The sequence below is a fragment of the Gavia stellata genome, chromosome 20, assembly GCF_030936135.1.
Source record: "Gavia stellata isolate bGavSte3 chromosome 20, bGavSte3.hap2, whole genome shotgun sequence".
In the NCBI taxonomy this organism is placed as follows: domain Eukaryota; kingdom Metazoa; phylum Chordata; class Aves; order Gaviiformes; family Gaviidae; genus Gavia; species Gavia stellata.
In genome coordinates, this window is record NC_082613.1 from 14,595,850 (window position 1) to 14,621,484 (window position 25,635).

A 25,635-nucleotide genomic window follows, 5' to 3' on the forward strand; every position below is an offset into this window, starting at 1 on the left:
ATACTTGTAAACCTCTCCTCTGGCTGTTAAAGAGCCTTCAAAGATGGGCTTTGTGGCTTTGGGATGTCGCATCCCCTTTCAAAGGCTGCCCAGGGCTCAGACAATTGAAACTCAATACAACATCAGCCAGGACGGGGCGGGGGGGGGAATAAATAGTTCTGACAAGACCCTGCTTTTCTAACTCATCAGAGCCTGATGCATAAACGGGAGCTTTGCAGCAGGTACATCCCCCACGCAGCCACATCCCGCACGCAGGATGCCCACAGCACAGCCCAGGCCCCCTGGCCACGCAGGGCAGAGGCAGCCCGGCACCCGGCACGCTGGCAGAGCCACCAGAAAGTGAGCAGATTGTTTGCCCACGACGCTGCTGAGTTATGCACGGGCATTTGATACACTGCAGCTGACGGGCTGGTTGCAGAGCTGGGTGCCTGGCTGCCCATCCGCGCCTTCAAAGAATCGCTCATCAACCGCACGTGGGCATGCTCGCTTCCCCGGTACCATGTAATGGGGGCAAAAAAAAAAATCCCCCAATTCTGCCTTGCTCCAAAACCAACACAGCCAAGTCTGAGGTTTTGGCCAACACTGTTGTCTCTCAGGATATTTGTGCATTAATGCAGAAACTTGTTTTTGCAATAGAGCAGTACCAAAGCCATTAACTTGACCCCTCGAGCGGAGGGGAGCGGAGGGGATGATGTGATGTTCGGCACCAGCCAAATAAAGAGAGAACAATAGGGCTATTTTCATGGAAGAGAGTTCAGAGGGCTCCCCGGGGAGCCGAACCTCTCGCTGGCCCATCATGCAGGAGAAAAACAAGACAGAGCTCTTGTACCCTGGCTTCTCTGTCATACAAATACCAGCTTCAGCCAGGGCATGAAAGAAATCTATTGTCTCTAAGGCCACATTTCGATGCAAAATGCTCTGGTAAGGCCAGCAATCTTAAACCCACCACACGTGTGCCTATTGTTTGAAGTGCAGAACAATTGAAGGGTGCTCTCATGGGCTAAAGATAGAAAGGCAGCTGGTGCTGTCCTTTTCCCTGTAACTGAGAATAAAACAATGCCCAAGTATTGTCTGCATTGCTGGAGGGATGACATTGGACTCTCTGCCAAGAGAGCATCTAAAAGATCAATGAAACCCGGGTTATTTATAAGTGGGTAGTGTCATTTCTTCCCCAAAGTAATTTCACTTCCTTAGCTTTTCCACCAGGCCTTTCTGTGCCGTGAAGTGGCCGTGGAGCGAGGTATAAATAGCACTGAGCCAGGCTGCGAGAGAGGCAGTGGGGCTGGCTGGTGGAAAACGAAGCTGCTGTGCTGAACCTGCATTTGACTGCAGCTTTGCTTCCCTGAGCTGTGCCCAAGCTTCTGCAGCACCAAGGTGGGGACCAGCCACGGATGCTGATCCACTTCTGCTGGGGGGGACCAGGCCACCGTGCTGGCTGTACAGGGACCCAGCAGCTGGTCCCTCGGGGCCAGAGTCCCACCAACACCAGGACTTGCCTCCTGTGGGAGATTTTAGGGAGGTTTATTCCACCCGCTGGTCAACAAACAGGCGGTAGCATGGGCTGTGTGTGTCCCCAACTCAGCTGCTGTGCTGGGATGCTCAAGGTAACCCTTGGGCCCAAATGCCATGGGACAGAGGCTTGCTTAGGGACAGGGAGCATCTTGTAAGGGAAAGCTGCTGCCTGCAAGATGGCATTCCACCAGGGCATATCCAGACTAGAGACTGGGAACCTGGAATCAGACATTCGCTGCAGTTTGGAGAAAGAAAAGCCCATCTCATCTGATGGGCCGTAGTGAGGTGAGAAGGTCTCCTGTCACGATGCGAGGACCTGGAGGAATATTGCTCCCTCCTAGGTGTTAGCCAGTCTTGAGAAAGGTCCAAGCCTACCAGATCCCATGAATAACTCCCACATCTGTTGCCACCCCATCTTGAACAATTGTCCCTTGTCATGAGATAGACTGAGCTCGATCTAGTGTGACGCTTGATGACCGAGTGGTGTGGGAAGGACAAGCTGAGCAGTGTCTGAATCCGCAGTGAGCAGAAGGCTAGGTCAACGGGCCAGGAGAGCAGAGCCATGGCCTTCACCAGGCCAAGGAAACAACTGCTAAAGCCAAGCAGCAGGTCCCAGCCCAGCACGGTCACTTCCATCAGCTTATCTCCTCAACATGGCCCTAGTCTAGTTTCCCATGGAGCAAAGGAGAAGGTGCATGAGGAGTGGAGAGAGCAGGGGGCTATGATGGGATCGTCCTGGGGACTGATGCTCTGCAAGTGGCTGGTTGTGTGGGCTTGGTGTGTGTGCAGGACACCACCCACCCTCGTGCTCCCAGATATGCCTCAGAGGCTGCGAGAGAGGCGCGGAGCTGAAGCAGACCCAGAGCCAGGATATGGTTCTGCCAGTCTGTGTGCAGGATCTGCCCCTGCAGGGCCCTAGCTGTTTGTGGTTTTGCATCAGTTTTCATCTGCTTTGAGATCTAGTCATGATTTCCAGTGGCTGCAGTGTGCCAGGGTCTGTCCCAGCAGGCCAGCTGCAATTAAGGTGCTCTTAAGTATTCAAATGAACAGGGCAAGATTCTCTTTTCTCTCGTTGTTTTGAAGTGCATTGCCAAAACCTCAAGCATCTTCACTGAAGGCTCACACATTCCTGTCATTTTTGCAGCGTTCAGTACTACCTTCATTCCTAAAGAGATGCGGTGGCAATCCCCAGAAGAAAACCCCTCAAACCTCAAAGCTGGTAAATTCAAAGAGAACAAACAAAACCTCTCCAATTTTCCCAGTCTCCAGGTGATCTCACTGTCTCCATGCCTGTGTGTGACCTTCCCAGCACCTTGCTTGTTAACTCTGGACACTAATTTTTCACTTCATGTCTCTTCCAGGTACTTTCTCAATCCTGATACTCCTTTTGGAGACTTTCTGCATGCACTGTAAGCATGGTGCCCAGAGGCTCAGCCACCAGCATGCCTATGCTGCCCAAGCCTCCTGCCATGGCGAGGTGTGTACCACTGCACCGAGGCGCTCATGGCAGTGGCAGCTTCATGCATCTTCATGAAGGATTATAGAAGCAGCACTTCACCCCCAGCCAAAGGATAGCCGGCTCAGGACAGGGGGACCAGCACTGTCCCTGGGGTGGGACGTCCAGGCAGCAGGGCACTTGTGCTGGGAAGTGCCCAGGGAGCTGTGAAATGTGGGCAACCAGTGCTAACCCCATCCCAAGCCTCACGGAAGCATCTGCCCTTTGTGGTCCCTGCAGCGACATCGCTGCTGCACTCATCTTCTGCTGATGTCAAGGGGTGCATGGAAAGCTGTGCTGTGGTGATGGCTGCTGTCTCTCTCGCCCTGGTGAAACAGGGCTGTGGGGATTTAGGAGTTTTCTTTGGAAGGAGCCTTGCATGGCCAGGCTGAGCCAGAGGGACACTGTCGGACTGGCAGCGCTGGCCTGTCACCTCCGCCTGTCTCGCTATAAGCAGGCATTCTCGCTCGATGGAAATATGCCTGAAATAGCCCCTCCGCAGATTGTCTTTATCTAATCAGCCACCTTCGCACTCCCCTCCAGTGCATTTCAGGGGGCTGATAGCAGTGATATGTTAAGTGTGGAAACCTCTAGCGAACTGCCTGACACGTAGAGTAATTCTCCTTCCTGCCACTTATCAGAGCCTGCTAATGGGAAACATTCCTCCCGGGGCTTGGGGAGCAGCCGGAGGATTTCTCCAGAGAGGATGGCTGAGCCCCTGGCACCCTCCTGGCTCTCCAAGGCTGTGTAGGAGCTGATCCGACCACAAAACGCTCATTGAAGGGGCAGCTCTGCAGTCTGGTGCTGGTGGTGTCCTGTCCCGCGGAGAGAGGCTTGTCCAGCCATTGGGGGCATGGCTGAGGAGCCCCATCCTCTTCCATCATATCGTGGGACACCAACATCAAGCACAGAGCTACAGGGGGAAGAATGGGGGTGCCTCAATGGTCGGGGAGATGCTCCCACTGCTGAGGATGGTTGTGCAGGGCTGGTGGGACATTCGGGCAGACTGTTCACTTTGGGCAATAGCCACCTAAAGCAAATTCCCCTCTGCTCCGGCTAAAGTCATGGGCTCCTTGTTGTGCTCATGGAGTTTTGTGGGAGGTCCATAGGAGCCCTCTGTGGCCACTGCTCCACTGCGGATGCCCTGTCACACCTCTGAGCAGGGCACAGCTCAGGCCTTGCCAGCAATATGAGGATGAGCATCCTACCACCCTGAAAACCACATCACAAACGCCAGCGCCGAAAATGCCTGAGCCCAGCGGAAGTGCACTTCAGCAGCTGCTGGAGCAACCATTAGACATTTCCCCTTCTACAGATCTGCTCGGCCTTTGATGGACCCTGCTGGAACCTCTTCAAAGAGGGAGAGAAACTAGGGCGAACAGAAGGAACTGCAGAAGGAATCTCCGAAAATAAAATCGCTTTAAAGATAAGGCAGGGGAGGGGGTGAGCAGAGCGCGGGGCGAGTACATGCCCTGAGAAGAATGTGTGAAGCTGGGCCAGCTGGTAGGTCTGGGCAGAGAGCTCGTCCCACTGCTGGGGCGCTTGTGGCAAAGGTACTTGGCACTGGACCCACCAAAGGCATTGGGTCCCTCCAGGGTGTGGGTGGAAACCTGACTCCGAGCCCAGGACAGAGAGGCAGAAGACCACCAGGGTAACCTCAGAGGGACCTGTGGTCTACCAGTGCCCGTGGCTCTTCAGGACACTGAAACTGCCATCTCAGAAAGGTTGAGCCTCATGGTCAAGACGGATCTCAGGACTGGTGTCCCCCAACGGTCTCCCCAGGGGAGCTGCAGTAGACACATCCGTGGAGTCCAGCTCCACACCAGCTGCTGCCAAATCCCGATGAGGACCTGCGCTTCTGAACACCAGCCTGGTGAGAGAGTGCGCACATGGGATGCAGAGATGGGGGCTTGCTCCCCATTTTATCCTGATGTGCTCAAAGTCACCCAGTTCATGCTACATGCTCCCCTCCATGGGAGCATTTTAATTCATGGGGAATACTGGCACCGTGCAAAGCCCTTGCATTACACCACACAGCCAATGAAGGCAACATCAACCCATCCCTAAGCGCAGCCATCCTCTCTGCTGGGGCTCAAGCCACAGGGGACAGGTCTGGAGTCCTCCTCCATCCCATGAATCTCCCAGACTTCACGCCAAAGGAGGGTGGGAGGGCAGAGGACTCGCCCGTCAGGGAGGTGTGGAGGAGATGGCAGTGGGAATCCAGCCTCGCGGGGTGTAGCAGCAAACCATGCCTCTGCGCTGGATGGAAGGACTGACCACTGCTGGGACTTCAGCAGAAACTCCCTCCAGTGCCCGGTTTAGGTTCAGGGCTGGTCCTGGGGCTGCAAAAATCTCTCTGCATCCTGGGCTGTGTGCCCTGGCTGAAGCCACATGCCCTAAGCAGCTCCCAGTGCTGCCTTTCTGGCCATGGCAGAGGCCATGCCACATCCAGCCTGGGCACAGTACTGTGCAGCTAATCCTTAATCACCCCATGCCTCAGTTTCCCCTACTCTCAGGAGGATACAACAACCCCAAGTACTTTGGGGTGTGAGGGGTACTGAATGGGGAACAGCAAAACCCCGCAGCCATGGGCCCTGGTTCTCCAGTATCACCTCGGTGGGGTTATTTCTAATTTCTGTGTTCCCAGGACATGACCACACAACTGGGGAGCCAAGAGGTGATTTGGCACCGAGGCACCCCCCGGCCGAGGATGGAGCATGCAGCCATCCAGACCATCTAGGGTGGCCAGATGCTGCCCCTCCCTGCATGTGCATGTGGGGGTCCCAAGTCACCCAGCTCTAGTTAAGCCGATTTCCAGCTCCGGAGGCAGCTGCAGCTTGTTTCGCACAAGTCTGCATTGAATCCAAGCAGCCCACGAGTGCTCCCGCTCCCACGGGGGGCATGGAGTGGCTTTGTGTCTGGGAAGGAGCAGAGCAGTGCTGCAGAGGGGACCGGCCGTGTTCCCGGGGGGCTGAGCAGTGGTAGCCCACCCTGGCAGGGTGTGCAACATCCCGGCTGCAATCACTGGGCTGCTCCACGGGGCCCTTTGCCCTGGGGAAGGTGCGTGCTGGTCCCACCGTTGACAGCAGCATGTCCTGGCCTGGTGTGGGCAGGAGGGAGATGGGGTGCAAAAAAGCATCCAGCCCTGCTTTGCTTTTTAAATGCACCACAGCAGAGGCAAAGAGAGGAGCGGAATGCTTGGTGGGCAGGCATGAAGGTCCTTAGGGGAGGCAGCAACACGGCCAGCCCAGAGGGCAGAAATCTCACTACACTTTGGATGCCAGCAACTAAAATGGCTTTTCCTTGAGCCTGGCACAGAAATCCTGGTGGCACGGGTGTGGGTCTGGCTGCCCCCCGCCGGGTCCCATTCCCATCTCGGGCAGCCCGTGGTGGTGCTGACGGGATGGAGGTGTGCTCCGGGCTGTGATCACCACATTGTCCATGGTGTCTTTGGGTGTTGCCCAGGTAAAATGGTGTGGAAGAAACCCAGCAACCTCTCTGTTGAGAGATTTTGAATCTGGCCTAGCCATGTACTAAGCTCCCGCGCCAAGGTGAGTGAGCTCTGGGAGCAGGACCAGGGGTGTTACTGCTGAGCAGAGCTTGCCAAGGGCAGAGCCCAGCCACGGCAGTAAGGCAGAGCGGGGAGCTCGAGCCCCCCTGCCCAGCAGCGTGCCTGCCCTGGGGGGCTGCCCTCGGGCCACTACAGCTCAGGGGAGCATCAGGCCCCTCTGACAAAACTGTTGAGTTTCCTGTATATAACCAGAAAAGTAAATTCTGGTGTTTGTGGTGGTTGGTGTTAAATGGGCAGCGGCTGGTGTGCCTCGGGAAACAAGCCGAGCCCTTTGAGAAGAAGACGGGGGGGAGCAGAGGCCAAGCCCCAAGGTCCTTCCCTGGTCCCCAGCTCCCAGGCAGTCTGGCCGGGGAGTTGCGTGAGAGGTTGGGATGCTCCAGCTCGGAAAGCCAGTGGCTGCACACATCCCGCCAGGCAGCGGCTCTCCTGACAGGGTGTGGGGAAGAAGCAGGAGGACCGATTGCTCAGGTGCAGGAGGAAACAGCGAAGCTCTCGTTCCTCTGTTCCCTGCCGGAGCCGGCAGCACGGGCAGGCTTGGACTGCTGCGCTGCCTCCCGGAGCTGGAGCCTCTCACTCTGCCTTTGTACTCGCCTGACAATACAGGAATAAAAATAACCAGGCTGCATTTGCAGAGAGATAAAAGCGAAGTTTGCCTTTTGTGTCTCTCCAGGCAGTGGGACAGCAGCACCAATGGAGCTGTGTGGACATGACACATGGGAATTTCTGACATATCTTTTCCCACTCTGACCTTGACAGACACAATAAAAAGGGGCTTTGCTGCACGCACACAGCCACTCAGTCCTATCACCAAGGTTAGTAATAAAGAGCATGTCTGTGTGCACGCTTGTCCTCTGCTACTAACCCGCTTCACCTCTGCAGGGTGGATGTTCCCGGAGGACAGGGGCTGACTCTGGCGGTACAGGGGAGGGTGGGACAGACCTGGATCGAGAGCATTTTTGCTCAGGTCTGCACACTTTGCCAAGTTGCTGGCTACCAGCAGTGGCTACGTTCGTGATTGCTGCGGCGTTTCGGAGCTCTGCTGTGTGATACTGCGTTAGATGGATATTAGGAAGCACTCTCATAAAAGTGCTTTTCCAAGCAGCTGCCACAGCGGTCTTCTAGAAGGGGTCTTCCCAGGGATAATACCTCCAGTCTTGCTTTTATCATCCTGCAATATCGCTCTGCAGCATAGACCCAGGTCTTTGCAGAGGTTTTCTGCAGGGCACCAGGGCTCCAACAGGTCTGTAGAGTTGGAATAGTTTTTAGCTGAGTTTATCAAGAAAAGGGGTGTCTTTGACAATCTCTGATGACGCTTAAAATGCGAATGTGGATTTTGACACCAAAGCGATGCTGGCTCACCCAGCTGGCACTTGCAGTGCGGGGCTGATAGCAGCAGAAGGGAAAGTGTTCAGTAATTGTCTTGTTATTATAGTTATTATTAGCTAGTATTGTTGTCGCTGTCTTCTCTCACTCTCTAAAATTAAAAGCGCGTTTGGTGACCATGTTGCTGTTGGTTAGCAGCCCAGTGGTGGGAGCTTTCTACGTGCACTGACTCCTTGTCCCTTCCCTCCTTTCAGCGTTCAGGTGTCTTTCACTCTTCTTTCACTGCTGCCAAACCTTCCTCCAGCCAGGCAAGATGTCTATGCTGGACATGAGCGAGTTTGGGGAGGCTGCTGAATACCTCCGGAAAAGCTACACAGAGCAGCTGAAGCTTCAGACAATCCCGTTCGATGGTAAGACCCCAAAGCAGCTCTCAGCACAGCCCCAGGGCAGCCCTTGGCCATGGCTCCCTTTCCCAGTGCTGGTACCCATGGTGTTGCAGGCACTGCAGAATTGCCCCCATCACCCTGGAGGACAGGAAGATCTCAGAAGTAGGAAAAGCAGGTTTTTGACTGCCCCCTTGTTTGCTGAGGTGTGGGTGGAGGTGGCTGTTCATCTCCCCTGACCCTGAGGGCCAGGAGGGCTGAGGCAAATGGGCTGAGGGACTGGTGGCAAAGCCTTCTGCAGCTCCATTTCATTTTGGAGGTGTCCACTCTGTCCCAGCCACCCCGCTGTACCACGGCTTGCCATGCTCGGGGCTCCAGGGCCCAACTTGCTCCACTCGGCTCGGCAGACAAGGAGAGTTTTGCTTTCTCTCACCATCCTTTTTTTCATGATGGTCCAAGTGCAAGCACATATGAAACAGCAGACTTCTGTCAGACTAAAAGTTGACCCCGGCAAATTAAACAGCTGCCAAACACGAAAAAGGCAAAGAAATCCCAGCTCCTATGACCAAGAGTGTAGGAAGGAATAATCACTGTCCTTCCACATTATCGGACTGCATTTATGTGGAAATTAGTTGACAATTTCAAATGGTATCCTACATTTCAACCTGTTTTCTGTCCTTTCCTTTTTCCTCTCCTCTCCTCTCCTTTCCCCTTGCCTTCTCTTCCCTCTCCTTTCCTTCCCTTCCCTTTCCTTCCCTCTCCTCTCCTTTCCCCTTCCCTTCTCTTCCCTCTCCTTTCCTTCCCTTCCCTTCCCTTTCCTTCCCTCTCTTTTCCTTCCCTCTCCTCTCCTTTCCTTCCCTGTCCTTCCCTTCCCTCTCCTTTCCTTTCCTTCCCTCTCCTTTCCTTTCCTTTCCGCTGTCCCCTTCCCTTCCCTTCCCTTCCCTTCCCTTCCCTTCCCTTCCCTTCCCTTCCCTTCCCTTCCCTTCCCTTCCCTTCCCTTCCCTTCCCTTCCCTTCCCTTCCCTTCCCTTCCCTTCCCTTCCCTTCCCTTCCCTTCCCTTCCCTTCCCTTCCCTTCCCTTCCCTTCCCTTCCTCCTCTAGGAAAGAAGCGAGCTTGGATCCCAGATGAGAAAGAAGCTTATATTGAAGTGGAAATCAAAGAAAGCTCTGGTGGCAAGGTCACTGTGGAAACCAAAAATAAGGAAGTAAGCAAAATACCTTTCATTTTCCAAGGACGAGCAAGCGTGTGCGGAGGGGGGATACGTGTGACAAGATCACATCTGAAACTAGCCAAGCTCTTGCTGATAACCCTTCCACGCTCAGCGATCAGTCATGCCCCGAGGGGACACCCACCGCAGTGTGTCAGGACACGTAGGCCAATTACTTGCCAAGAGTGGCAACGGTTCAGCATCCCCCCCACCGAGTGTTTGCTTTCAAGCACGGTTTACCGTGCGAGACGGACCGAAGGGGGACAGTCGGGTTGGCCCAGTGCAGCTCCCGGCCGTGGGAGGAAGGTCTGCCCGAAGGCTGCGCCTGCTCCAGCACAGCCCTTTGCAATGCTGAACCGCTGCCCCGCTCATCTCGAAGGTCAAAACAAGAGGTAAGGGGCCAGTTGGCCAATTCCAGCTCGTTTTAGTTGAGATTTGCAGCAGAGTGAGCAGTGCTGTTGGGAGAACAAGCGCTGGGCAAAGAGGTAGGACCAGCTACGTCTAGCGGTGAGGCTCCAGCCTTCCAGCAGCAGGAGGGAGGCAAAGCAAGCAACAATCAGCTGATATTTGTCAAGATAATATCCAGTACAAATAGCTGCAAATGAGCCTAATTAATTTTCTTTTCTCGGGTACGGGAGTTGTGTGGCCCCTCAACATCATTACACTACTGTAAAACTGGGAAAAAGAACAAGAACCTAACCAGGCAGCAGCAGATAAGAGACTTTGTTATTTCTATGTCTTGGCTAGTCATCACAGCACTCATGTCTGCCAAATTTAAAAGAAATATACGTAATCGTCTTTGAAAAGTGTCAAGGTTTTGAAAATATTTTTCTCTGAAATTGGGAAAAAAAGAAAAAATATTTTTACTGCCCCAAAAGAAAATTTATTGGGGAGAGGGTGTCAATTTGAAAAGTTTATTCTGATGTTTAAAATGCTGGCGTTGAAGATCTTCAGCTTCTGCAAACAAAGCAGTTTCCAAACCTTTTTGCTGTTCCCTCTTGAAATTTTTTTTTTAATAATTTGTCATGGATTTACAAAATCTAAAACTTTATCTGCTTTCCCTGGATCAGCACTTCCAGCAGAAAGTTTCAAGAGATATAACCCCACCCTTATCCTTCTATCTACCTTCCCGCTTTTAACACCTAACACTTTTTAACACCGCGCACTTCATTTTCACCTGTAAAAAAAACTCTTTGAAAGGTTTCATTTAATCTTTATTAACAAGACCATTTGCTAAATCCAGCTGCTTCTATTCAGGCCAGATACGTAACGCGATAGTTTCCCAGCGCTCGGCTTCGCGGGATTAAATAAATCCAGTTATAAGTGATGGGGTACAGGCTTCAGCTGTTTGCCCAAATAACCACGGATCTCTCCGAGTGAAAGACCACGCTGCTGCGGGGCTTTAGGCTGCTGCGGGACGGGCGTATCAAGTGCGTTGTGGGGTCACATCTTGGTGCCCCGCAGCTTGGACCCCCTCCGCCGGGCTCGGCTGCAGCCCGTGTCCCTGGGGAGGGGACGGGCTTGGGGCTTGTTTTTCCCAGCTGAGCTTTGTTGCTGGGGTGCTGGCGGGGCTCCCCCAGCCCCGTCACCCCAAAATGGAGGGCAACCCTGTCGGGAGGACAGCAGGCATGGGGCCAGGGTTGTCCCCAGCATGGGACTGTCAGTATGTCCGCCCACCTGGCGGGTTTTGGGGGAGAGGGTGTTCGGTGGGGGCTGGGGTCCGTCTGACCTGTTCCCCCTCCTCCGGCAGACACGGGTGGTGAAGGAGGATGAGGTGCAGCCCATGAACCCCCCCAAGTTCGACATGATCGAGGACATGGCCATGCTGACGCACCTCAATGAGGCCTCCGTGCTTTACAACCTGAAGCGCCGCTACTCCCACTGGATGATCTACGTAAGCCAACGGCGCCTGGGAGACGGGGGTTCACCCCCTGGGGTGGGGAGGTGAAAGGCTGTCAGGGCCCCTCCGTCCCTCATCCACCCCCTTTCCCCCCGCAGACCTACTCGGGGCTCTTCTGTGTCACCATCAACCCCTATAAGTGGCTGCCGGTCTACACCGCGCCCGTGGTGGCGGCCTACAAGGGCAAGCGGCGCTCCGAGGCACCCCCCCACATCTACTCCATCGCCGACAACGCCTACAACGACATGCTGCGCAGTAAGCCCTCACCTTGGGGACCCCCATCCTGGGGGGTCTGGGCCCCCGGGGCAGGGCGTGAGACGGGTGGCACCAGCCTAACACCTTCTCCTTCTCTTCCAGACCGTGAAAACCAGTCCATGCTCATCACGTAAGTGCCCCTCCATGCCCTTGCCCTGCCTAGCTCTGCGCGAGCGGTCGAGGTCCCCCATGCTGCGCTCGTGGGGGAGCCCTGGGTGGGCACCCCGTGACCCGGGAGGGCCCTCCCGGCCACGTCCCCCCCTGCAGCTGCTGGCCCCCCCGTCCCTTCCCGCCCAGCCTGCTGCTGCCGACGCGCCAGGTGACAAAGCCCCACGCGGCCTGGTGGGCACGCTCCCCCGCGCCCCGACAGCTGCGGGAGCTGCCATGGGGCGCCCCGACCGCCGGCGTCCTCCGAGGAGCGAGGGGGAAGGAGAGATGGAGGCCAAGGCCAGAGGGAGATGGCGGTGGTGGCCGGAGGGGCGGCAGCAGGGGAGGAGGGTGACGTGGGAGGGTGTAGGCCAGGTTGATTTCAAGTGACATATAGATAAGGGCTATATAAAGGACTCTAAAGGACCCTATGCCGCTGCCAGGAGCCACGGACATTTTTAGCCTCGGCCATAGCCTAATTAGGAAAGGCAGGGGCTGCAGAGAGATGCTTGGCGCGTGTCCGGCAGCAGCTCCGCTCCCCGGCTCCCCCCCAGCTCTTTGTGATCTGGGATTACAATGGAAGACCGGCTAACTATAGGGATGAGCTCAGTGGGGCCCACCGGCTGCCTGTACCCTGTGCCAGGCACGCTGGCCCCCACGCTCGCCCAGGCAGGATTCACCTCGGTGCGGTGCCGCTGCCATCTCCAAGCCCCCCCAACAAAGCGGGGCGTGCTGAAACTACCCAAGCGGGAGCAGGCGAGGCTGGTTCCTGGCTGATCCCAGACAGCTGAAGCCCCGGGGCCAGGGCCGTACAGCCTTGGTGGGCGCCGGCACCTCCCGCCATATCTGCGGCGGGCAGCTGACCCCCCGCGGCACCTTCGAGGAGGCAGGCAGAGCCTGGGCTTGCAGCCGGAGGACACAGCGAGGATGGAGCTGGGTTTCGCTCCAAAGACAAGCCCCAAAGACAAGCACGTACTCCCCCAGGCTGGAGGGGATTGATAGTGCCAGCCTCCCCACCCCTCTGATACTTTGCTTGTTCCTCCTGGCATGATGAGCGGGGTGGCAGGTTTGCAGGGTCTCTGTTTGAAGTTTTGCCTGTTCTTTGCCTCATGTCCTTGATCTGTGTATTTCTGTTACTCTAAGCGGAGAATCTGGTGCTGGTAAGACTGTAAACACCAAGCGGGTCATTCAGTACTTTGCCATTGTCGCAGCCTTGGGCGACACACCGGGCAAGAAATTAGTAAGACCTTCTTTTGAAACAAGTTCTTGCTGTTTTCTTCCTTTTTTTTTTCCTTCCCCCCCCCCTTCCCCTTTCTTCTTCTTTTTACTTTTTTTTTCCCCTACCCTCAACTTTTTGCATTTGGAAGCGTGTTTTTGTCTGACCCACCCAGGGCTTGGCTTTTCCCTGACTTTTGAACAAGCAAGGCTTGAAATTATTCTGCTCAAGGGGAAATGGATTTTTTTTTTATGCAGCTGCTCAATCTACGCAGCCTGGAAGAGGTGCTTTAGATGCTCTCTTTATCTTCTCTTCCTCCTTCAGCACCCCACAGATCTTCTTCTTAAGGAGCATTAAAAGAATGGAGTAAACCTGCCATTTCCCACCTTGCTTCTTTTAAGCCTTGCTTTTCGTCCTTTTCTCCTTTTTTTCTCCTCTTGTTCATTTTGACCCTTTTCTACCTTGTGCTTTTCTTGCTCTTGTTTTGATTCTTGCATTTCTTTGATGCTGGTTATTTTTGAGCTGCCCTTGCAATTGCTTATTTCTTCTTGATACGCTGAGGCTCCAGCCTGCTTTTCCCTTGTAGAAGCAAACTGGCTGCTTTAGGTATCAGAAAAGCAATACTTCAGCATTATTTTCTTTACTCTTCTTTGGGTTTGGATTTAACTGTTCTTGCTTTTTGACGCATTTCTTGATTTTCTTGAGCTAATCTATTTAACAACTTTTTGGCATCTCTTACAAAGTTTAATCCTCCTGTTTTTTCTTGGACTTTTTTGGCACTAAATGGTCATGCCCTGCTTTTCTGACCATGCTTCTTGTGGTTCTTGCCTGGCTTTTCTGCATTTCTAAAGACAATTTTCTTTCCTTTCTCTAGGCAGCTCTTGCCACTAAAACTGGGGTAAGTGTTGTAGACTCCTAATCTTTAATGCTGAGGACAGAGTTCTGCTGCACCGCAGAGCCAGGGCGGGGTGAGGAGGAATGCCTGTGTGGGGCCTCTGCCTCGGGCCCGGGAGCAAGGGCTGCCCCAACACCTGGGCAATGTTTAGCTCTCCGCTTGGCTTTGTATCTCCCACCTTCCCATAGTTTGAAGCTTTGGTGTTTCATCTCTTAGTGACTTTCTACCCTTCTGACTCCAACCTCTCCTTCAAGGGATCATTCTTCTTCAAACGCTTGTTTCTAACCAGCACGGTGTTTGCTTGGGGGTGGCGTGGGCTCCTCCAAACGGAAGGTGAAGCCCCCACTCTCTGAGCTGTCAAAGAGCCCCCCAGGCTCAAGGCCCAGCTGAGGACGGTGGTGTTGAGGGGCGGGGGAAGAGCCTCTTCGCCATGGGCGGCAGTGTGCCCTGGCTCTGGACCAGGGCCCTGATGGTGCCTGGACATGCCACCCTCTGCAAAGACCTGAACTGGCTCGGCCCACCACATTGCAGGCAGCTGATGTCCTTCTCTGGGGCACGCTTCTGAGGTGCTTGCTTAGCTGCAAGGAAGCAAGTGGGTGCCTTCGGAAATCCAGCACAGGTTCAGTCCCTGGCACTCCCAGACCCCCAAGGGCTCAGCCATTTCAGCAGCTCAGTCGTACGTCCTTGGCCCTCGGTTTCTCTCGCTGAGCACTGAGGGACAGCCTTTAGCTGATGCACACTCTTGGGTGGGGGATGCTCATTAACACACGAGTCTCAGACCACTTGGGCAAACTTACCAAGAGTGAGATAGCTGTGGGGCTGAATCTGTGGGTCCCAGGACAGCCCATGGGGCAGCCCCTGTTGAATCTCACAGGCCAGGCAATTTTAGATCGGGCTGAATTTAAAGATAACAGATCAAAGGACATCCAAGTGACAAAATACAGTTTGTTAGGAAAGCTGTGATTCACAGCTGCTCCCTGCCTCTTTTGCCCCTCACACGCCTCGAGCTGCAGAGGTGGGGAGCAGTTGTGGGCCCAACATTGAAAAGACGGCACGGCTTTTGGTGGGCAGAGCGCAGAGCTGATGTTTCCCACCTAAGGAAAGCCCTATGGACTGTAATGTGTCAGAGCGTGGGCAAAAGCTCTCCTGAAAAATCCTGCAGGTGTCTGTGCCACCAAACTCTGCTACTGTTGTCAAACCCCACTGTCCTTCCCGTAGCTTGGCACGAGTCTCTTGCTTCTCTGCTCGAATTCTTGTCCTGCTTTATGCGCATTAGGTGGAGGCTGTCTCTTTCTCTTTGAACTGTGCGTGTGACACACGAATGGTAAAACAAGTTTGAGGGAAGATTAATCTTGGGCCTTGCTCAGGAGAGCTCCAGTGTGTTCAGCAGATCGTGCCAGCTGGGACCTGTGATGTGTTTCTATCACACTGTGACCCTGCTGTGCATGTTGTTGATGTAGGCAGTCATAGATCAAGCATGTTTTCTGGATCTCTTCTTTTGCAATGTGCTGTGATTTGGACTGTCCAAGACTTTGGTTTGGTGGAAGAGGAAATGCTTGGCAGAGTCAAAGAGCCTGAAATGTTTCAGGCTGTTGTGGTGACAACGCGTGCTTGCTTTTGGTTTGCATATTGTAGCAACCTGAGAAAGTGTCTAAGGACTGCTGTGTGCAGAGGGGACAGTAGCCTGGATCTTCAGAGGGGCCGGTTTAGGCAAGGAGAAGCCTACAGAGAGCATTGCTGCAAGACCTTGCTCTGCTGACCTCTAAACCGAGCTGCATTGCCTCATGAGACAAGAAGAGGCCTCAGGAGCAGCAGGCTCTTAAAGACCGCTAACGCACGAGCGTAGCAGGCAGATGGTGCAAGGAGCCCCGCTCTCTGTTTCCCTGTGTTGTTGGTAACAGATTCCCTCCGGCTGGGTGGGAGCTGACACATCCTTTGGTTTTATTTTCCAGGGCACCCTCGAAGATCAAATCATTGAGGCTAACCCAGCTATGGAAGCTTTTGGCAATGCCAAAACCATAAGAAATGACAACTCCTCGCGTTTTGTAAGTGTCTTAGCAAGACAGAGAGCTAACGTGCTGCGTTTATGTAAGCTGAATGCGTCGCTTGTGGTATTGTGTTTTTGTACGGTGTGAGCCAAAGGCCCGTAGCGGGAAGCTAGCTCTGCTTCCTAGTGGGATTGGACTGCTGAGGCCAAGCTGCTTCTGGTTACGTCAGTGCAGTAAACGGTGTGCTGGTCAGAACGAATCACCCTGGTGTCACAGCCTGGGGCTGGAGAGAAGTCCCTTACAGGACCAAAAGTGAGAGGGCCAGTAAGCACAGCCTGGAGTGCTGGAGCTGGGACAGGTAAGCGTGCCCCTTCCAGGGAGCAGCATCTTTTTTGCTAAGCCCAGCCTGGGTCTGCTGTGGGATGCAGAGCTCCTCAGCCACAGGTGGCTTTGATGCCTGTTCTTGTGCCTTGGAGGGAAAGGAGACTCTCCTGGGTGAGATTCCTCAGCACACCACAGAGGAGGAGGCTGCGGGCAGACTCAGTATCGCACCGCCCCGCAGAAGTGCTTAGCTTTGAGAACACGCCTGAGAACAGGGATTTTTCTGCTGTCAGTGAAGTTTCTGCCTGCCTGGTGTTTAAAGCCTTAGGGGATGCTGTCTGACCCTCTGCACATTACAAACCAGAGAACTTCACCCATCCACCCCTCACAGACCCCACTAACTTGCCTGGCATCAGCAGAAGCCTAAGAAGTGGGAAATTACCTGTGTCTTGTAGTTGTCTGAGGTTTCTAGGAGATGTTCAGAATTGTAACTGTGCAGCCAAGCCCAGCACTTACCTCCTGCACATGTTTTCAGGGCAAGTTCATCCGGATCCATTTTGGCCCCTCAGGAAAGCTGGCCTCCGCAGACATTGATATCTGTGAGTAAATACGTGCCAGCTGCGCTGGGGAGGGGTTTCAGCTCACTATTTGTGCCAATGCTGGGTCAGCTCCAGGAAGAACAAGTCCTCCTCTAACCCCTCTGCCCTATTTGATTCTAGATCTTCTGGAAAAATCAAGAGTGATTTTCCAGCAACCCAAAGAGCGAAGCTACCACATCTACTACCAGATTCTCTCTGGGAAGAAACCAGAGCTGCAAGGTAAGGCAGCTGAAGCTGCAGCATAGCCTTTATAGCTTGATGGCCTGAAAATAGCCCCAAAGAGCTCTGTTGTCAGCTTTAGGGTCTACAGGGAATGAGCAAACCCAGCTCACCATGCAGGTACTGCCCTCAAATGCTTTGCTAGCTGTACAGGATCATAGGATTGGCAGATAATTCAGGGTGGAAGGGATTTCAAGAGGTCATCTAGTCCAACCTCCTTTATCCTCACAGACTGAGAAGCCAGACTAAAACCCTTTCTGCAACTGTCTAGGAGCAGAGAAGTGGTCACTCAGGGTCTATCTGCAGGGTGGGAGCACGCTTTGCAAAGCTGCCTTGCATAGAGTCCTCGTTGTGTGGCGGGTACAGCACTAACCTCAGCATGTGCAGGTTGGATATTTACTCATTTTGGGGTAGGGGGAAGTGGTTTGCAGCCTACTCTGAGCTCCCTCAGCCACCCTAGTGAGATGACCTGTTTCAGGTGAGCTTGAAAACAGCTGCACAGCTCACTCACAGCAGCAGCTCTGGTGTAGGCATATCCTAGATGTGCTCCCCAGCACAGTCCCAGCTGACCCCAGTTTGCACTGGGGCAGTCCCCTGCTCTGAGCAGCCCTGCCCTCCAGGTGCCAGGTCACACGGAGTGCACAGGAAACCTTTCCACACTGCAGGAAGATGGCTGGCACTGTCCCCTGGGGTGGTCAGCCTTGCGGGCTCTTGAGCTTATTGCTGGCTCGAGAACAATACCTTATTAGGTCTGGAGAGCTGTGCAGAGCAGTAATCTTATCTGGTGGTCACAAGGACATGGATGGCCACTTCTAAATCAGTCTGCAGCCAAGCCATATCCCAAGATAGCAAGCAGGAGGCACATCACAGAAGAGATGGACCCATGTGTGGGCCTGCCGGGGCTTGAAGAGGCTGTTCCTCCCACCAGCTGGTGCCCTCTAGTTGAGGCTGGTGAAGCCTTACCTCTTCATCTGTGTCCATGGTTGCCCCTCTGCCCCAGATTTGTCTCTGTCAGACTGGCCTCACCCTCTGCATGTCTCCCCCCAACAGATATGCTGCTGCTCTCCCTCAACCCCTACGATTACCACTTCTGCTCTCAGGGGGTAACAACTGTGGACAACCTGGATGACGGCGAGGAACTCATGGCGACAGATGTACGTGTACTTCCTTCACACTGCACAGCCCGAAGCAGGGGCTTGGGGGAGGGCACAACCTCCTTCTGGGCAGACATAGGGACATGTCCTGGCTTTTCTGTGTCCCTCTCTAAATTAGCTGTGAGTTCTCTCTGGTTTATTGGCAGTTGCTCTACACATGCTGTGAGCCTACAAGAAAGAGCAGGGTGACTCTGGTCTCCATCAACAGCCTGCTCCAGAGAGAGAAGTGAGAGTAGTTCCCTGTGTTAGGAAGGGTCTGTAGCACTTCCCATGGCTCCCATGAGAAGATGAGACCTCAGCTTGGAAAACCTCCTGCTTGTGGATGCTAGGCTAGTCCTTTTGCTTTCAAGTAGATCCTGTGGGAGCTGGACTCACATTCAAAATCCCATGGACAGTATTCCTTGGCCAGGTGCCCACTGGATAGAGCACCCTGCCCAGAGCCCCAGGATAGGGAGAGTGCCTTAGGAGATGGTGGGAGGACCAGCCCTCACCTCAGAGTGGTGATTTTGTTCTATCTGTACTGCTTTGTCTCTCCTCAGCACGCCATGGACATCTTGGGCTTCAGCAATGATGAGAAATACGGCTCCTATAAAATAGTGGGCGCTATCATGCACTTCGGCAACATGAAGTTCAAGCAAAAGCAGCGAGAAGAGCAGGCAGAGGCTGACGGCACTGAAAGTGAGTTTGCCTCCATGCTGCCAGATCTGCCCAGACTGGGCTGGGCATGCAAATTCCTCCAAGGGCAGACTGTGATAACTTCCCTGGCCTGGTTTGTGAAGGTCGGTGACCATGATCCCAAGCAACCACACTGTCGTAGGACCTGCTGTAGGTGCACAAAGGGGCTTGTCCTCGAATGAGCATATTTAGGACAGCCTTTTCTGCAAGCATTAGGTGGTCTCATCTGCATCAGACTTGCCTCAGCAGCATCGCAGGCTGTCACACCCTGGCTGTGCTTCATCTCGTTCAGTCTTCTCCTGCCCTTCATCACCTCTTCTCTTGCACATTAGACAGCCTTTCAGACCAGGTCATCCACAGAATATGAGCCAGGCCATGATCAGGACTGCAAGAACCTGCTCAAGTCCTGAACAGCCTCCTGAAGAGCGGTTAGAGTAGGATACAGCCACTGTCTAATACTTTTCCCTATTTGCTGCTTAGGAAAATCCAATGCAAATCATAGATCTAAGAGAATAGTCAGGCTGCAGAGCAAACCTGAAAATTCAGAAAAGTCAGAGCTCAAATATTTTCCATTGCTTTCACACTGCTGCATTATGCCTGCCTCCCCGGCATAATGGAGCAAGCTTCAAGGTGAGGGTGACTTTCCAGCGTGTGGAAGGATGGGAAGGGGGAGCCCTATCACTTAACTGGAAGGCTTAAGCAGTAACTATACATCAGCTGAGGTAGGGGTCCAGCAAAAATGACTACCTGGGTCAGATCTTGTCATGCTAACATTCATGAAGGAGGACTTCCCCTTGCCTGAGGAATGCCAACAGGATTCAGCTGTTACCTGGTAATTAAAGAAGATTTTTATCTAGAAGTGATTTCCCTACAGAGGTGATTTTCTAGCTACAATCTGCTAGTAGGACTCTATGAAAGATAAGCAAGAAAATCACCTCTCTTCTGGTCAGTTCAAATTCACTGCATGGGAATCCAGGCTTCCACTGGAAAATGCATAGAGATGCCCAGATCAAGAAGACTCAAAAACCTGATAGGGACCTGTAAGGTGCAGCAGGTCTGCTATGGCCATCTCCTCCAAACAGTAACTTCTCAGGCAGCATCATACAATATCCAAGATGGGAAATCACACTAGACACTGGAGGAGACTCTGGAGCAGGTGGAAAAACTAGTACAGTTAGCATTGATCAGCACAGGAGGTGGTAATTTTTTTTATTTTCTTTTTTTTCCCTCTCAGGGCTTCCTTGCTGGCTCCTCATGCCTTTGTACTGTTTTACAGGTGCTGACAAAGCTGCCTACCTCATGGGAATCAGCTCAGCTGACCTCATCAAGGGGTTGCTCCATCCTCGTGTGAAAGTGGGCAATGAATACGTGACCAAAGGTCAGAACGTGGAACAGGTGAGTGTGCCGGGACACGGGTCCTTACTCACACTGGTATGTGACTCCTCTGCAGGCAGGCGTGTTGCGGAATATTCTCTGCACAGGGCGACTGGTGCTTCACTTCACACTCTTGAGTTTAGGAGGAGACACCAGAGCAGCATGAGAAGATGTATCCACAGTTACTGGCTTTTAGCAGCTGGGGAAGTTGGTGGCAGAGCTGGCAAATGTTTGGATATTAACCAAAGCTGGAAGTACAATGCAGTATCTTTGATGTGCAAATGTGGGTTGGATCACAGCCAGAAGAGGTCCAGTTTCTATGGATCTGCTTCAGAGACAGTCACACTCCCTTGAAGAGTTCAGCTCTGGAAAGTGGAAAACTCATCTAAATACTCATCTAAAATTCAGCTAGACTGATTTTGTGGGAGACGCACATGCACCAAAAAAGTATCTTGTGAGATTTGAGCCACATCAGTTAGGAACCCAGACCTGGCCTGAATAGTGCAAGCCAGTCCTCAAGTAAAGTTCAAGAGGACCTTAGGAGCTGGTGTCTTATCCAAAGTGAGCTGTAGGCTCCTGCCACGCACAAGGCTTCTGAAAATAGCACTTTAGACTGAATCTGTATCCTAAGACCTTGGAAGCTAAGACCAGGCCAGGGACACACTGGTTTTCACACTGGTGAGCGTGTGAAAACTAACCCTGGAGCATATACTGTAACCATGAACTCCCTGGATCTGTTTGTCTGTCCTTTGTGTGCCAAGAGGAGCTCTCTTCTCCAGCCTCTAGCTCTTACAAAAGCAGGGAGAAGCATAAGTGCTCATGACTTGCTCTATGATTTGCTTTGGCAGGTTGTCTATGCTGTGGGAGCCCTGGCTAAAGCCACCTATGATCGCATGTTCAAGTGGCTGGTGACTCGGATCAACAAGACCCTAGACACCAAGCTGGCCAGACAGTTCTTCATCGGAGTACTGGACATTGCAGGCTTCGAGATCTTTGACGTGAGTTCTGCAGGCCCCCTGCAATGGGTTTGGGGGAATGTTGTAGCTAGACAGCTCAGTCCTCCAGTGTCTGACAGCTCTATCTCCTCCAAGAAACTGCTGGCCTTGATAAGAAAAAGAGCTCTTGTCTGAATTGATTTATCTGGAGCAAACAGGCAGCTCACAAGGACTGTTCTAACATTGCTGTGGGCACATCTCCAATGATTCCTGGCTACCTGCTCTGGTAGCAATCCAGCTGGGCCTAGCCGAGATCACTCTTCACACCCAGACAAAGCAGAAGACTGAATCCCTTCGTGTCTGGAGCTCCTCCTTCTGACACAGGTTTGTTTTGTTCTTGCAGTTCAACAGCTTTGAGCAGCTGTGCATCAACTTCACCAACGAGAAGCTGCAACAGTTCTTCAACCACCACATGTTTGTCCTGGAGCAAGAAGAATACAAGAAGGAAGGCATTGAATGGGTCTTCATTGACTTTGGCCTGGACCTGCAGGCTTGCATTGACCTGATTGAGAAGGTAAAGCATGGGTCAGGGCACAGGAATGGTACTTCTGGTAGGCGGCTTGTTTGCAAAGACTGGAACAGTGACAGGTGCTCTACTATCAGAAATGAAATTGTTCCCTCCCCAGTCAGTGGCAAGTGCCCAACTTTGTTTTCCCCGCACTTACAGCTCAGAGCCTCCAGCCCACTGAGTCCTTTTTGACACAAATTTTGACTTTATGAAACCACAGAAATTCTGTTCCTATGCACTGGTGAGCCACAAAACCTGGTGCGGCCTTTTCCTCCAGAGAACAGTGATCTCTGCCCCTTTTTTCCTACCCACATGCTGCCCCTCAGTGCTTCTTACTTGAGTACTTGCTGATTCAGAGTACTTGGTGATTCAGAGCAGCTTGTATAAAAGATTTCCAGCATTGCATGGAGGAAACTCACTTTTTTTTTTGGAAAGGAGCAAACCTATCAGGATCTCCCCTTCCCAACAATCTGAGGGACCTGGGCAAGCCCCCATGTCTCGCAGGCCTGGCCAGTCCCACTCTGACTGGCTGGAGGTCAGATGTAGCCTGGAATACACCAGTGATAACTTGCCCCATGCTCAACGTCTTGCACCATTTGCCTGAATGAGGACAAGGTCCCTCAAGTCAAGCCTTACCTCACCTTGCTCAGTGGCACATAGAATCCCCCCATTCTGGGATGGACATAGCAAAACTGAGCTCAGACCTGTTTATACTACCTTCTCCCTGCAGCCACTGGGAATCCTGTCCATCCTCGAAGAGGAGTGCATGTTCCCGAAAGCCTCCGACATGTCATTCAAAGCTAAGCTCTACGACAACCACATTGGGAAGTCACCCAACTTCCAGAAGCCCCGTCCGGACAAAAAGCGGAAATATGAGGCTCACTTTGAGCTGGTGCACTATGCTGGTGTGGTACGTCCCCTCTCAGCTCTTCCACAGCATTCACACCTTCCCCCTTGCAGGGCTGTCCTTACCTTTGCCTCTCTCCTCTGGTGACAGGTGCCATACAACATCATTGGGTGGCTGGACAAGAACAAGGACCCCCTGAATGAGACAGTGGTGTCCGTCTTCCAAAAATCCCAAAACAAGCTCCTGGCCTCTCTCTATGAGAACTACGTGGGCTCTACTTCAGGTGAGGAACAACCTCACCCCTTTTTTGACCTCGGTCTCTCCCTCCCTTTGCAGCAAAGTCTCCTCACCCCCATGCCCAGCTGTTGGTGCAGCATTCCTGCACCTAGCAGCCTGGGCAAAGGGAAGACCCCCATTGACCCCTAAAAGCCTCTCTGACCTGGGTAGGTGGGTACTCTGGACATGCAGTGCTGGCCTAAGGGCTTTAGGTGGGTGGTTAGGACTAGGCTGAGCTCGTGTGGTGCTGTAGAGCTGTCCTGATGGCCCTGTGACTTGGGATGCGTGAGGGGGTCTCTTGTTACCAAGAGCTGAGGAGCTACACCCAGAGTTGGGTGCTGTAGGAGATGGTTGTGGTGGTCTGTGGCTTCGCTCTGCAGCAGGGCACTACCATCACTGCTTTACAGAGAGCCAGGGCTGTGGGCATTTCAGGGGTGTTTGGGGGTACTCCCGAGGCCTCCAACCCGAGCAGATGTTTTGCTGATGTAATTAATCAATATTTCAACCCAACAGAGGAACCTCACAAGCCAGGGACCAAGGAGAAACGTAAAAAGGCAGCTTCTTTCCAAACAGTGTCGCAGCTGCACAAGGTAAGAGCCAGCCCCTCATCCAAGGCCACGAGGGAAGCATGCTCAGTGTCCCATTATCCGTCCCACTTCCCTGCCAAGACTTTGGGGTATCTTGCACATGAGCTCCTGGGGCCTGAAGGACCACTGCTAGGGAAGAGCTCCTAACACCCTCTCATCCCTGGGCAAGGGGCCTGTGCTTTGCAGAGTCCCAGCCCTGTCCCCATGCTGCTAGGGAAGGACACGAGGCTCCAGGCTGGGAGAGCGATGGCTCCGTTTGAGCTGGGGCTTGTGCTGCTTCTGCCCACGTGACGCTTGCGCTGCTCAGCAGCTCCTTCGCCTTTGAGAGAGCGGCAGTTAAGACTTGTAGTGATGTTTAGATAATGTATTACATGAACATCACTTTAAGTCTGTGCTACCTCTCTCCTCATTCTTGTCGGCGGGAAGGACAGCCTTTGGGCAGAAGAAAATGGAGGAGGATCTTACAGGTCTCTGAGCAGGCAGCTCTCTGCTGTCCTGTCCAGGGAGGTGACCTGAGCTATTTTACAGCTCAGGATAACACACCCCCCCATTCCCATGCTCACCACAGGAATTATTTGTCCACCCCAGAGCTTAAGCAATTGGAAAACAGCACAGAGGGGTGTGTGAGCCCAAAGCTGTGTCCTGCCATGACAGTCTTGTGGTGCCAGGGTGCTCAAAAAGGGCAGCGCTTGTGTCAGAACCCCTGTTTGGGGAGACGTGTGACTTTTCTTCCTCCTGGTCAAGTCAGAGGCCTTAGGGAAAGTTGTCTGTGGCGAGAAGTTACCCCATGATAACATGGAGCAGTGGGAAGGTGTTCCCTTTCCCGAGCTGGTCCTGGACAGGCTGAGCCTGTACGAGCAGGGGAAGGCAGGCTGAGAAGATCGAGGGTGCAGATGTCTTTCCCACAGGAAAAGGCAGGGCCATGTCTTGGTTTGAGCCCTGCCTTGGAGAGAAAAGGAGGCCTGGGCTGGATCGGCAGGGCCCTCTGTCATGGCCGAAGGGCATGGGCAGCACTGTGGGGGTGCGGGGAAAACCTGACGAGATGAGATGAGGACTGCAGCCAGTGTGGATGCCAGCACTGGATTTGCAGAGTGCTGAGCACAGGGCTGATTGATAGGCATCAGCACAGCTGTATACCAGGACTGTGCTCAGTCCTGTGTTCCTGGCTCTCCCCTGCAGCAAAACTTTGCGCACAAATGCCTGGGAAGCATCTGGCTCCTCTCTGGCGTAGCAAAACCTGCAGGTGCCATTTGGCATGTCTGCGAGCCCAGTCCCCTCTGCCATCGCTCCCACCCTGGCAGAAGGCAGTGATCATGCTACGGGGCTGGGGATGTCCCACTGGCAGGATAGCACAGAGAGCAGCCAAGCAGGAGGAAATTCCCCCTCTCTCATGAAGAGTGGTAAGGGGCTCTCAGGGTCTGCTCTCTCCCTGCCTGTGCGGGGAAGGGGCTGGAAAGAAGTGTTGCAGGGGAGCAGAGCTGTCACCTCATGCCTCATCCCCCATGTCTGCTCTACAGGAGAATCTCAACAAGCTGATGACCAACCTGCGCTCCACTCAGCCCCACTTTGTCCGCTGCATCATCCCCAATGAGACAAAGACCCCAGGTATGCATGAACTGAGAACAGTACCTGGCATTCCCTTGGGTGATATCCACATGTGGGCGCTGGCAGGGACTACTGCACCCATCTTCTCCCCAACCCTTTTCTTGCAGCAGTTCTGCTGCCACTGAGACCTGGCCCCGTCTCAGTGTGGAAACCCCTGTGACCCATGCCAGTCTCCTCTACTGGGGAGAATGAGTTTTGCCAGGCTCCCATTTCGGCTGTGCATTGATGGCTGGGCTGCCTTGCACTTTTGTATAATAGCAGGCACGGATGAGTCTTTCAGGTTGACTTCCACCGTCTGAGGCCCAGGCTGCAGCACTGATGCTCAGCATAGGCCTACAGGACTGGTTAACACCCGTGTTCAAAAACACTGGCTGTTTCCAGAGTTCATGCCCATGCTGCAGCTCCATTTCCCCTGTCCTCTTGTGCTGAGTGTCTGCTCCGTCTTTGTTCTCACCCCCAGGAGCCATGGATGCCTTCCTGGTGCTGCACCAGCTGCGGTGTAATGGTGTCCTTGAAGGTATCCGCATCTGCCGTAAGGGATTCCCCAACAGGATCCTCTATGCAGACTTCAAGCAGCGGTAAC

The 25,635-nt window shown here is 53.4% G+C and overlaps 1 protein-coding gene across 1 annotated transcript in view; it reads left to right on the forward strand.

Moving 5' to 3' along the window:
* Positions 1-8,139: 8,139 nt before the first annotated feature.
* The window catches only part of MYH7B (myosin heavy chain 7B), a 29,552-nt gene continuing 12,056 nt past the window's right edge, over positions 8,140-25,635 (forward strand). The window contains exons 1-20 of the mRNA XM_059827306.1: positions 8,140-8,311; positions 9,385-9,488; positions 11,242-11,385; positions 11,490-11,646; positions 11,749-11,776; positions 12,937-13,033; positions 13,884-13,907; positions 15,857-15,949; positions 16,749-16,812; positions 16,933-17,031; positions 18,082-18,185; positions 18,725-18,863; positions 20,137-20,255; positions 21,083-21,232; positions 21,573-21,743; positions 22,468-22,647; positions 22,735-22,867; positions 23,374-23,450; positions 24,965-25,052; positions 25,513-25,630. Coding sequence (XP_059683289.1) covers positions 8,215-8,311; positions 9,385-9,488; positions 11,242-11,385; positions 11,490-11,646; positions 11,749-11,776; positions 12,937-13,033; positions 13,884-13,907; positions 15,857-15,949; positions 16,749-16,812; positions 16,933-17,031; positions 18,082-18,185; positions 18,725-18,863; positions 20,137-20,255; positions 21,083-21,232; positions 21,573-21,743; positions 22,468-22,647; positions 22,735-22,867; positions 23,374-23,450; positions 24,965-25,052; positions 25,513-25,630 — 2,186 coding nt within the window. The 5' untranslated portion in view covers positions 8,140-8,214. The remainder of the gene's footprint in view (positions 8,312-9,384; positions 9,489-11,241; positions 11,386-11,489; positions 11,647-11,748; positions 11,777-12,936; positions 13,034-13,883; positions 13,908-15,856; positions 15,950-16,748; positions 16,813-16,932; positions 17,032-18,081; positions 18,186-18,724; positions 18,864-20,136; positions 20,256-21,082; positions 21,233-21,572; positions 21,744-22,467; positions 22,648-22,734; positions 22,868-23,373; positions 23,451-24,964; positions 25,053-25,512; positions 25,631-25,635) is intronic.